Here is a 13,796-nt window from a genome sequence, read left to right as displayed (position 1 = left end):
GCAGCTTGTAGCAGAGCAACCGTTACCTGGATAGGATAAAAGTATTCATTCTAAGCAATGGGCCCATTCTAGATGTCCTTTTCAGGGATAATAAAAATAAATTGTAATGTTTTCTTACAAATGTTCTTGCTGTGGTGGGCTGCCACAGATTGACTATCATCATTGCTAATGCCTTTTTAACCATAATTTTCCATATTTCTTCAACCATAATTAATATCGATTCTTTGGACAATGATACAATATTTGCTGATATCACAAAGTCTGCCACGATACGATACGATTCAATTCAGGTGCCTGCGATCGATATGAGATATTATATGCCCATTTAACACAATCAGTAACATTTAGATCAACTCAAAATATTATTTAACATTTATTTTTTAGCTCTTCCAGACATTTAAATGAAAAACAATCTATTGTTTTTAATACAAATAGACCTGTTCTGTAATGTGCCACGTTTTGATATATTGAGCTTTAAACTTTAATTAAACATTTTGGAACCTAAAACCCCTCCCCTCCCTCTCCCAAAACGTTCCTACAACAATTTATTTTATGTTGCATGATCATGTATACATTTATTATGTATTCAATTCTTTTATGTTCAGTAAATACTATCAAACTCCTCTGACCTCATGTCTTTCCAAAGACCAGAGATGGGACGCGAACGCGCACACAAACAAAAAGGGAGAATGCCGTGCCCGCCCCCATTTGCAACCAAATAGGCACACTCTGTAGCCCTGCTGTAACGTCTCTTCACGCACAGGCGTTTCACATGCTACTGCTGTTGGGCATATAAGAGACTCCCCATGGAATTTTCAAAATAAGAGTATCGATATGAACCGATCTTTTTACATTGCATCGATGCTATTGGATCATTGATAATTAGATCGATGTATCGATCTGGATCGATGCATCGTCCCACCCCTACTAATCACTATCATTTTATATACCGAACGGGATCCCTGGGTAATCCTCTCTGCAGGGAGGACTCTGCCGGTCAGACTCAGAAGTTTGTTGTCAAAGTTAAGTCCCCAAGTGTTCAACTCCGCCTGTGCTTCAGCATTTCTGCAAAAAAGTTTGAGGATCATTCAGTACCAAATCACAAGTCCACAGACATATTGATATTTCTCTATCAAAGCTCAAGTCATATAGTTTCAAACCATTTAGTCCATGGGAACCTCCCAATGTGACTCACTTGTGCATGCTGCCGACGAATCTGTTGAGGCGTGACTCCCTCTGTTCCGGTTCCAGTTTGGTGTGGGTGGCCAAGTCCTTCATGATGGTGAAGTCGGCACGCATCTTATCGGTCAACCCTGTGGGGTAAAAGAATATAGTGGATATACAGATTACGGTTTAAAATCTTGTCATCTAAGGAATGACCCAGAAACACTTAACCTCTTCCACCCGACGGGACCGGTACCTGCCCCAAAATGACATCACATCATAAATCAGTCTCTCTAGACTGTGACATAATTAGCGGGTTTTTTTCCTAACGTATTCAAGAGTAAACATCATAACCATATCACAACATCAGTCAGTGTATATATTCAGCAATAGTTTGTTTACCAATAAAGTGTTATTAGTGAGATGTGTTGTTGTGATCGCGGATATCCACCATTTTGAATTAGCGGCCGTCGCTGAATGATGGAAAATGTAGTAATTTTGAGAAGAGGACATCCAGAACTTTCAATGAGCGTTGGAATTTTTCCGAACAGTTAACTACACTTCCTGGCAGATTCTGTGGGGGTTCAAAGTTCAGCGTTCTGAATGAATTATATCAATAACTGTTATTATTCGGCATACGCCACAAAAGGTAACGTTTGACAAATATTGAAACGCAGTTAGTTTCTCCTCCCTATTGTTGGCATGTAGCAACAATTAGATCTGAAATTAGTTTCAAAATGGTTGCACTGTGGTGAAAATAAAAAAGTACAGTAAATTACAGTAGATATCATTATCTGTTCTTATGCACGCCTGGTGATACTAAATCCAAATTGAACTCTGGCATTTGAAAAATAATGTATATATATATAAATGTGCGAATTGGCTATAATAAGGTAATTTATAAGCCTCCAAATAATATTTCAAATGCATTGGTCCGGATGGGAGAATTCAGTACTGTATCTACAGAACCTTCTGTTTAATCATCTTCCCTTTATTAATTTCCTTCGATTTTTTTGTACACATGATCTCAAGAAGGTACTGAACGAGATCAGTGGCAGTTTTTTAAGTTTGGTCATTATTATCATGGTGTTATATTCACTGTCAAAGACACAAAGAAAAATCATAATTCATATTCTCCTTTGTTTCATCACAATTTAAACAAGCCTAGTAATAGACACAATATTTCTGACACTGAATACATTCCCTGAGGTCCATAGATGTACCTAGATACCAAGAATACGCAAATGGACCTTGTAGAAATGGAGCAATATTCCATTTACCTAAGTATATATTTTAGGCGGATTTTCACCACGGGTGGAACAGGTTAACCCCTAGCCATATTTTCTGAAAATTCGCCTAAAAATACATACCCAAGTAAATAGATGACTGCTCCACTTCTACAAGGACAATTTGCATGTTCTTGGTATCTAGGGACATCTATGGATCTCAGGGAATGTATTCTTAGCATCAGAAATATTTTGTCGAACCAAAGGAGAATATCAATTCTTTTTTTCCCCTCTTCTTTGACTGTGAATAACACCATGCTAAAATTGACCAGACATGAAACATTGCCACTGAGCTCATTCAGCACCTACTTGAGATCACGTGAACAAGAAATCTAAGCAAATGAATAAAGGGCAGATGATTTACAGGAGGTTTTGTAGATACAGTACTGAATTCTGCTATCCGGACACATGCAGTTTGAAATATGAATATAGAATATCAGGCCTATAAATTACCTTATTATGGCCAAGTCACACATCTATGGATCGTGCCAAATCTCCCCTTTACAATGGCAGAGTTCAATCTAGATTTTGTACCACTAGGCGCCCGACAGGGCAGCAAAGACAGTTAATGAAATCTACCGTTAAGTAGTTATTTTTATATAATGTAAATTTCTCCACCATTTTTCATCAGATTGCAACACGTTTTTTTGCTAGACGTTCACAGAAAGGTAAAGAAACTAACTTTGTTCTATTTTATGGCAATAATGTTCAGGTTTGTTCCACCCGTGAGATATGATACCGAAAATCACTGACAGGGGATGATTGACAGGGGCTGGCCTGAGCTGGGAAGTGTAGTTTTATGAAATTCTTGCAACAACCTATCCATAGTATTGCAGACATCCTGGCAGGCAAACGGGAGTCGATTGCACCACGTCTTATAAAGTGCAAACTATTCCTAGTTATAGACAGTGTAAGTATTTACTAAATCAAGATTTAGTCATTACTAAATCCCAATGGGTTGCACCACACTAGTTATAATTACGTAGAGCTTAGTAACTACTAAATATTTATACATAGCCCTAAGGTGGTGTAAATCGTAAATGGTGAATTTATATAGCACTTTTATCCAAAGCGCTTTACAATTTGTTCCTCACATTTTACCCATTCACACACCGACGGCGGAGGCAACCATTAAGGTGCCAACCTGCTCATTGGGAGAAATTAGGGGTTAAGTGTCTTGCTCAAGGACACTTAGAAACCAGTGAATCAATCTGCGTGTCAATCAGTGATGTCCAGGAATCGAATCGGGAACCTCCGGATTATCAGACGACTGCTCTACCTCCCAAGACAGTCGTGTAAGTTATAATTTATACAAAAATAACCATGCCATAACCATGTATATATATAAAAATATGACCATCATTATATAATCGTAAACACTTATCTACGTATCTGAGAAAGCTTACACACTATAGTGGCTGGCTTGAGAGATGGACCTGAGATACTTTAGCTAGCTAGCTATGTTAACGTTAGCTATAGCTAGCTAGCCAAAGCCACGCCAGTTAAAATTGGTAGCTAATGTTACATCGATAACGGTGTTGAGTGTTTCAGACGGCAAGGATGTTAATTAATTAGCTTGCAATCTTACCATTTGCTGCTGCTAATGTTAGCTAGAGACAGTAGTGTTAATGTAGCAAACTTTACTAGGGGTTTAGTAAAGAATTTTCTTGAATTTAGTAATCCCTTAAAACAAACTGGTGCAATCCAGTCCATGTGATCATATAACAGGCAATACTAATAAACGACAACCGTGGCCATAGAGCTGCGTTCATGGCATTGCTTGACGATAATTAATTAATACATTGAAATGTGTTAAAACATAAGGAGGTGAGCTCTGAGTGAATTGGTACCTGTGAGGTAGCAGAACTCTGGCACAAGCAGGGCGGGTCCAGGAGGAGCAGCACCAGCAGGTCCAAGCTTCTTCACATGGCTGACGAGCAGTACCTGTTGTTTATCAGTGACGTCCAGGCCATATTGCTGGAAGGCAGATAACAATAACAATGATACATTGTCATAGATGTGAAGTAGGGGTGTAGCAATCGCAATGAATCGATCCTAAGGTGACGATTCAACTGCATCGATTTGAAATAGATTATTTTTAATAGGTCGATTTTGTATTGACCTATAGTCCATTCATGCTGAGTGAATCAGTTCCCCCAGCAACATTTGTGTATTCAACATTTTTGGGGGGAATTAACTGACTTAGACTAAATCAATCTGTAAAATGTATAGCAGTTGTAGTGGTTAATGTGTTCATTTTCAATAATCCATCAAAATAATGCTTTGAACCAATACCTTGATAGGATTTAATTGCATATGTTGTTATTGCCGACTGATTTCAGTACCTTCACATTTGTATACACATTCCACACAAAAAAGTACCATATACAATGTTTACTTGATTCAGGATCAATTCATTCATGTTGGATTGAAACCTAATGATTAGAGTGCAGAGTGGGGTTGAGCCGTTGAGGGCATCTGAAACTCTGGTTTGTCATAATCTTCTATACAAAGTAAATCATTGAGTTGGCAGCCTTTTCATGTAGTAATTAAAAAAAATCCAATTGGGATTTTCCGAAAGAATAATTTTTTTTATGAATGAGAAAATTCATGTTTTATCAGAGGTTCATACAACACGCCCCCCACAACAACTCCGGCTACACATTTCATCCAGTACAACAAAACCTACGGTCTTGTAGTATTCCGTGAAGGAGATCTCAGAGGCTCCCCTCGTGAATGTGTTGTTGGGAGTCTGGTCCCACACGATGTCATCGATCCTGTAGGTCTTGTTGTTATACCTGAGGGGAGAAAATGTGGTAACCCTAATAAGGAAACTTTTAACATTTACATTTAGTCATTGATCGGACCGGACCCTTGGGGAATTCTGGCATTATAGCAGCATGGGGGAGGTATGATCTACTAGAATGGTACAGTATGTGTCAAAAAAAAGCTGAGGGGGCAGAGGAAGGCTAACGGTGACTTCTCTTGTGTAGACGGACACTGGTGTAAGATATTCTACATCACGACCATCAGATACAGAAAGATTGACAAGGAATACATTGATTTCATCGCTTAGTTGCAGCATTTTTCATCCCATATAAGTTGCTGGGGGATGGAACGCAATCAATAGTGTCAGACTTTAGCATAATTGGCTTAATCACCTGGAACCACAACACAGCACGATAATGATATACTTAAGCATTAAATGCATGGAGTCAAATGTCTAGTCATCATGCTGTCCCTGTGCACTATATGTAGTCCTATGTCCACTATACCACGTATCTGTAAGGATGTTTAGAGAACAAATGCATCAAGGCTTTATACATGCTCAGAGGGGAAGCTGTTAGATGCCAACTAGATGACGCATGCGTGCGCACACACACACACGCATTCCGATGTAGGTCTCACTTAGTCAGAAACAATGAGACCAATCAGCTCCTTGGTGCAGGCCTCGCTGAAGCGCTGGCCCCCATGATGCTGCCTCAGGTTAACCATGATGGTGAGCACCGTCTCACTGCGCAACACCTTGTGGGTCACATCAGTACACATCATGATGCCCGACTCAGACTGGAAAATGGTGCTGGTGAAGCCTGGCCAGATGGTCAACCTGGTGAAACACAGTGAACCAATTGCAGGGTTTACACAATATACTGTATACAGATCGATTTTCAAAAGGAACGTAAAGCAGGACATGGGCAAAAAACAGATGGATGCACTTTGACCTCTGCTCTTGGCCCAACACTTGAGCCATTCAGCTTGGCTTGTGTCGGTTATTATAGTTTAATGCATGCACAATGGATGATGCTTTCAATATTTCCAAACAAGGTTCTATTATGTATTTATTACAGTAGTTTTAATTTGCTCTTCAAAACATTTATTGATACTATGGCGTTTTCAGCTTTTATCCCCTTGCAGGACAGCATTTAAAAAACAATGAGAAGTTTCTTTCGGGTGGCTTCTGAAAGCGTTCCCCAGGTGTTGGCTGGTCACGGGGCGCTAAATGCACAAACCAGATAGTATTAGAGCCATATGAAATCCGCGTTCACGGAATCTACAAATAAAAATGGAATAGACTGTAAACGTGGAATATTGCAGAATTTGCCGTAATCTGGACTGAAATTCCATGTTCGGGAGAACATGGTACAAAGCAAACACAAGGGTACATGTCAAAATACTTCCCAAAGGTCAGTGAATACCACGATCACAACACCAGAGGGAGCTCCACAAATCATGTAAAACCCAGATTCGGCTCAAACAAGGGACTAAACACGTTTCGCAACTATGCCACATCAATGTGGAACGCCCTACCTAAAGCTGTAAAGGAATGTGAATCACTACCCACTTTCAAAAACACTCTCAAAAAACACCTATGTGAGACTGCAATTCGAAACTGGCCCCTACAAATGTCCTAACCTAGTTGTACAGTAAATAACCAAGTAAGGCTTTGTCAGTATTCCAATGTACAGTGTAAAATGTGTGTGTGTCCCCTACCCAACCCCCCCCCCCCCCCCCCCCCCCCCACCTCCAATGTACAGCCCTCACCCAACCCACCCAACCCCACCCCACCCATCCAACCTCCTCCAATGTACAGTTTCTACGCCAAATGTATATACACTCCTTTTCTGGACACTTTTGTATCACAAACAGTACTGTATTTGCAAATCTGATATGTCATAAATGTATAGATGTAGCAGTACTGTCTATCTGTATGTCATGTATGTCATATATGTTATGATGAATTGAAAATGGGGGACCCTGATGTAAACAAGACGAAAGTCTTTCTCTGGTCTGCATCCCCTTAACAATTGTATGTATAGAGCTGTACTGTACTGTACCCATTCTGCAATCTGTTAATAAACTTTTCAATCAATCAATCAAAACCGGGGACGCTACAACACGCAGCAATATCCAAGCGTCTAGCTGCTTCAGTGTTAACGTTAACGTCGCAAGAAATTCCACACTAAGCCCTAAATTCAGAGCAGCGCAGTATCCTAATGACTTTTATATGACCGGCGATAAGGTGTTTTGTCAACATGTTTGTCAACATACCGTGGACTGGCAAAACATGTGCGAAGATCACTCTCCAAAAGCCATGTCAGGATAACGGGAAAACACTGTGCTTCCCAACACACACCAGCACTCTAACAGTGATCCCTGGTGATCACAATAGATCCAGCTAGAGGGCGAGGCTAATCATTGACACTATTGTGATTAAATAGCTATGTAACATTAGGACATAGGACTATAGATGGAAATGATAGCTTCTTGCTAAATCTGGTGCACCAATCTATTTGTTTAATGCAAATTATTGTCAGTACACACTGTCCTTTATAAACAAAATAAACTAAAGGTGCCTAAATTATGCATTACTATATTTCATCACAATAGAATAGATATAGCTAGGCTACTTACATTGTGATAATGTCAGTAGTAGCTAGCTGTATCTATTATTTATACTTGAATATTTTGCATTTTTATTTTGTCACATTATTTGAAAAATATTGTGTAAAATTGAATCTGATTTGCAGCACTTAAAAACATTAAATGGACTGTTATATCTTAAATTGTGGACATCAGGGATGTGATTGCGCCTTAAGAAAAAAAACTGAACATTTTCTAAACAATCCTTCCTGAACATTTTCTAAACAATAATTTATATATATATATATATACACTCCATTTGAATAAATGAACACATTTTATTTGTATAACTGTTCACAGGGAAGAGGAAGGTGGGAGAGGTAAGGGACAAAGAAAATGTATCAAATATATCAGTGTCCCCCTAAAAAATTTAAAGGGGGTCATCTTGACCCCTCCCAAGTCATCCTGGCTCAAACACTAACGTTAGGACCTTATCTTTTCTTCTTTGCAACCAGATTGTGCAACACCTGTAACCGCCTCCTCTCGAAGTCTTGCCTACTGCGAAGGGCTGCAGTTGGACTAATGGACTCTTTTGCTCTCAAGTCGATTTTGAGAATGAAGGTGGTGACATTTCTCCATCTCAGCTTCTTGGTTCTTGGTTGGCTTCTGTACCTCATGCTTGAGAGTTTGATGTTTCTACAGAGCTTCACATTAACTGGACAATGCTTGCTCTCCCTTGAGTAGTGTTGAGTGGCAGACTGCGGCACTGCTTGCAAGTAACCTTCCCTGGTTGGTCAGTTTTACAAAAGCAATCCAGTGTTAGTGTGTTTCCTATTGTGTTGACGTCTTTACAGCATCTCACGCCACTCAACAAAACTGCTAACATTATCGATAGCCAATGAAAATCTGTTATGCAAGAATAGCAGGTCTGATAAATGTTGCTTTTGCGTTTCACTTAGAACAGGTGGGAAAATAATCAAAACATATAAAAAAAATATATATATATATATTTTTTTTTATTGTGATTTTAGGTCAGAAAAACCGGAAATGGAGTTAAAAAAGGAAAAATCACATCCCCAATGTATTCATTCCCACTTATTAGACACTATTTCTGACATACAGAATTCTGAAATATTAAAACTGAAAAAAAGGAATTTGGAAAAAGAATTGATGGAATTTGGGGAAAAATCTAACTGATTTCATATGGCTCTTCTACCAGATAGCCAACGTTCTTTTGAAAATAGATTCCAAAAACACAAGCGTAGATTGGGTACCACTTGCGTTATTTTCTAAATGTCCTGGATTTGAAGATTTTGGTTGGTGAACGCAGTAAATTATGTCAACTAGGCCACAATCCTGAAGCTGAAGATTATTCTTACTAACAAATATCACAATATGTCAAATGACAGCAAGTCTAAAACCTATTTTTGTTCAATTCCCAAATTAATTTCCTTTATTTTCCCACAATTTGCACTGGAACCCCGTAATGTGAGAACCTGCGAATAGTCGACTAATCGGTCGAAAGGAGCCGTAGTCGACTGCCAAACTCTTAGTCAAATGCATTTTTATACATTTAAAAAATATATATTTAATCATTCTTTCCAAAAGCAAAGAGGCCTAGAAGCGTGGCTAACTCTAAAGGCGCACATACCAGCGAGGCTAACTGCCTAAGAAAACGGGCACAGAGGCACTGAAAGAGGATTTCACACACTAGACGACATATCAAGATGTATCCATCAGTGGACCAATTGCATGCTTTCGCAGAGGACAAGAAGCCTTTAGTCGACTTCTTCAGACATTAAGCACCCCCCACAGCCAGGGCTCCAGAGTGCGACCGAAAATCAGTTCAGTGAGACTTAATGTTTTCCCTTGTCGCACTGGTGCTCCAAGGTCCCTGTCTGTCTGTCTGTCTGTCTGTCTGTCTGTCTGTCTGTCTGTCTGTCTGTCTGTCTGTGTACCGGTCCCGAAATGACATCTGGTCATAAATCAATATTTTTTAGACTGTTGTATAAAAGTAGCGATTATAAATTTTTCAAAACGACACTTCCTGTAAATTTCTATGGGGTTCAAGGTTCAATGTTCTGTATGGATTATTTCAATAACTTGTTAATATTCGGGATAATTCTACCACAAAAGGTAACGTTTTTTGACAAATATTGAAACGCAGTTAGTTTCGCCTCCCTATTGTTAGCATGTACCAACAATTACATCTGAAATTAGTTTCAAAATGGTTGCACTGGTGAAAATAAAAAAGTACAGTAGATTACAGTAGATTTCATTATCCGTTCTTATGCACGCCTGGTGATACTAAATCCAAATTGAACTCAGGCATTTGAAAGATAATATATGTACCGGTATATATATTAGTGCTGTCAATAGAAAAAAATTAACTAATTAATCTCACAATTTTCTGTAATTAATCTAGATTAAAAATAGCATTTTTCTACTTGTAACAGATATTTTACCTGAGTAAAATCATGGAATTAATGTAAAATCAACACAAAGAAAGTATATTTAGATTCAAAGACTATTTTAATAGCTTTCTTTGAATAATTTCTCTCCTGTGAAATACAAATGTTCAACAAAACCATCAACATTGACTCAGCTAGACGCCTTTCTTATATCCGCGGCGCTAAAATTGAAGATTTTTCACTCAATTTATTTTAATGCTTTAAATCATTTCAATTAATCTCCAAAGTTAAAGCATTAACTTTGACAGCCCTAATATATATATATAAATGTGCGAATTGGCTATAATAAGGTAATTTATAAGCCTCCTATTCTATAATAATATTTCAAACTGCATTGGTCCAGATGGGAGAATTCAGTACTGTATCTACAGAACCTTCCGTTTAATCATCTTCCCTTTATTAATTTCCTTAGATTTTTTGTACACATGATCTCAAGAAGGTACTGAATGAGATCAGTGGCAGTTTTTAATGTTTGGTCATTATTAGCATTAGGGGTGGGAATCACCAGTTTCATCACGATACGATATTGATTCTTTGGACAACGATACGATATTTTCCGATATCACAAAGTCTGCCACGATACAATACGATTAGATTCGGCGAATGTGAAAACGCCATGTAATAAGAGACGATATTATATGCCCATTTAACACAATCAGTAACATTTAAATCAACAAAAAAAAGGCAATGGAAATATCATTTGACATTTTTATTTTTGAGCTCTTCCAGACATTTAAATGAAAAACAATCTATTGTTTTTAATACAAATAGACCTCCTGTTCACTGTTTTTGGTTAGTTTCTTTTCTCTCTCTCGATATTAATATCCTATTCACTGTCAGAGCTGTATTTTGGCTGGAAAAGGCATATTGGGAGTCCGAAGGTGCAGTACCGGCCAGATCCTGGTAGTGGGTCTATCTCGAGAATGCAGTAACCCCCCCTCCTTCCCAGTCCCTAGTGGACCTCTGCTGTTCTCTCTATATGGCTCTGATCAGCTTAGCTATTAGTTTACGCTAACGCAACGTTAATTTCGGTATTTAACGTGACGTGGGCATAAAGGAATGGCAAGGATGCAAAGCATGTTAGATGCATTTGACCCGTTGTGGGGGGAAAAACAACAGGCACTTATTTCGGGTTGCAAAATAGGCGGACTCTGAAGCAATGCTGTCTAACGTTAACACCGCTACTGAGCTACTGTTGTGGCGGCCGGGCGGATATGCATTGCTCACCAGGGGATTTTCAAAATAAGAGTATCGCAATATGAATCGATCTTTTTACGTTGCATCGATCCTATTTGATAATTGATAATAGATCGATATATCGATCTGGATCGATGTATCGTCCCACCCCTAATTAGCATGGTGTTATTCACTGTCAAAGATGCAAAGAAAAATCATAATTCATATTCTCCTTTGTTTCATCACAATTTAAGCAAGCCTAGTAATAGACACAACATTTCTGACACTGTGAATACATTCCCTGAGGTCCATAGAAGATGTCCCTAGATACCAAGAATATGCAAATGGCCTTGTAGATGTGGAGCAATATTCCATTTACCTAGGTATACATTTTAGGCGGATTTTCTGAAAATATTCAATTGGTGGAACAGGTTAAGGGGATGCAGACCAGAGAAAGACGTCCGTCTTGTTTACATCAGGGTCCCCCATTTTCAATTCATAGTGACATTTATGACATACAACATACAGGTATACAGTACTGTTACATTTGTGACATAAGATATGCAAATATACAGTACTGTTACCCATAGATGCTAACAGAGAATATATACATATGATGGGGAGGAGACTGTACATTAGGAGGGGGTGGGAGAAAAGATATACATACAGTGGGGAGAAAATATATACATACGGTTGGGAGGAGATGGTCTATTAGGAGGGGGTAGGGGGTTTGGACATTTTCTGTGGTCAGTTTCTTGCAGCCTCCCGTAGGTAGCTCTTTAACACATTGGTTGCCAGCCGGATATGGCGATTTATCACTTGGATGCCACCACGTTAATCAATGGGAGCACATTTGCGAACGCATAAACTATATCTTAAATGATGGCTATGTGTCTAATACACCCGTCGCTTATCAATGACTTGCTTGCAGTCAACATGTACGAAACCAGGGAACAAAATTAACTTTTTGACTTACCAGCCATTTGGCTGGTAGATTTGAAAAACTACCAGCCAGGCAGATTTTTTACCAGCCAAAAATTATAAATAGCATTTTAGTATATCGCCATGTGTTATTATTACTATATAATACTCTCATATGGTATTTTCAATTAATATCATAAACAACATAAGGAATATTAGCATAATTTTGAGTGGACTGAAGGAAGGAGTCAGCGTTAATAGTTTTAAATGCAAATAATTTATTGAAACATAGAAGTGGGGTCGGGAGGGACACACACACTGTTTCAACTCACCACTCCCGCATCATATTGTAGTCTAGTCTGTCTTCAAACTTCCACTCCTCTCGAAACTTTTTTATATTTGAATATCAACATTATCTGTCCATCCTCAGTAATCCTCAGTTTACTATAATATACTCCTGTCCAGTGGTGCAGTCGTAATATGGGCCAAGGCCAAACGCCACGTGCACGCGCGCCCTCGCGCCCGCGTGCACACGCGCGCGCATACATGTCTCTCCTCTTTCATGAGGTGGAGCTGGGGACGAGACGGGCGGTCTTTTGTCACATAACACACGCCCAACACTCCACACATACGCACACACACACGCACACACACACAGTCTAGGAGGTGATAAGTGCCGGCCGGGGTATATGGCGCGACAAGTCATTTTTGTGTCATCGCGCCGTATAGGCACCCCGGCTGGCACTTATCACCTAGACTTTGCATAATAATAGGATGCGCGCACTTCTGCCTCAGTGACGAAGCCTAAACGTCGTTTGACCGCGTATGCCCACCACTGCACCCCTGCTCCTGTCCTGAGTCCTGACTAGTGATTTCATCGTCTTTCCAAACGCACACACACACAGAGAAAGGGAGAGTGCCCCCCCCCCCTTTCCCTTTCCTCAGTCCACACTGTCTGCTGTTCACTATGGCTCTGCCTCTGATCAGGATTAACTTGTTAGTTTACGCTAACGTAACGTTCATTTCTGGCGATGTGGGCATAAAGGAATGGCGACGATGCAACGCATGTTAGATGCATTTGACCCGTTGTGAGAAGAAAAAAACACCACAGACTTATTTCGGCTCGCAAAATAGGGGCACTGCTGTGTAGCGCTGCTCGGCTTTATATATATGATATGAACTACACGCCAGGTGGCGGGCAGACCTCTCATTGTTAGTCGCCAAACCTTAAATCTGCCCGCCATTGGCGGTTGGCGGGTACTTATTTTGTTCCCTGTACGAAACTGATTGTTTTTTCATCAGTACATTTCCGTTTTATACCGCTTTGAATACGAGTATAGTTTCAGAGAGTTCTAGTCATTTCTGAGAAATTCCGCGAAAATAACCATTTACTGGAATACACAAAACACGTCGTCAT

The 13,796-nt window shown here is 39.4% G+C and overlaps 1 protein-coding gene across 1 annotated transcript in view; it reads right to left on the bottom strand.

Moving 5' to 3' along the window:
- The window catches only part of LOC311223333 (piwi-like protein 1), a gene marked incomplete at both ends in the record, with an annotated part of 79,627 nt that overhangs the window by 49,839 nt on the left and 15,992 nt on the right, over positions 1 to 13,796 (bottom strand). Inside the window, 6 exon segments of the mRNA XM_084308125.1 lie at positions 951 to 1,065; positions 1,196 to 1,313; positions 4,301 to 4,427; positions 5,140 to 5,248; positions 5,859 to 5,866; positions 5,868 to 6,057. Coding sequence (XP_084164251.1) covers positions 951 to 1,065; positions 1,196 to 1,313; positions 4,301 to 4,427; positions 5,140 to 5,248; positions 5,859 to 5,866; positions 5,868 to 6,057 — 667 coding nt within the window.

The sequence above is a fragment of the Notolepis coatsorum genome, assembly GCF_963971535.1.
Source record: "Notolepis coatsorum genome assembly, chromosome: 2".
NCBI lineage: Eukaryota > Metazoa > Chordata > Actinopteri > Aulopiformes > Paralepididae > Notolepis > Notolepis coatsorum.
The sequence above is the reverse complement of the archived record's forward strand: the minus strand, read 5'-3'. Positions and strand labels throughout refer to the sequence as shown.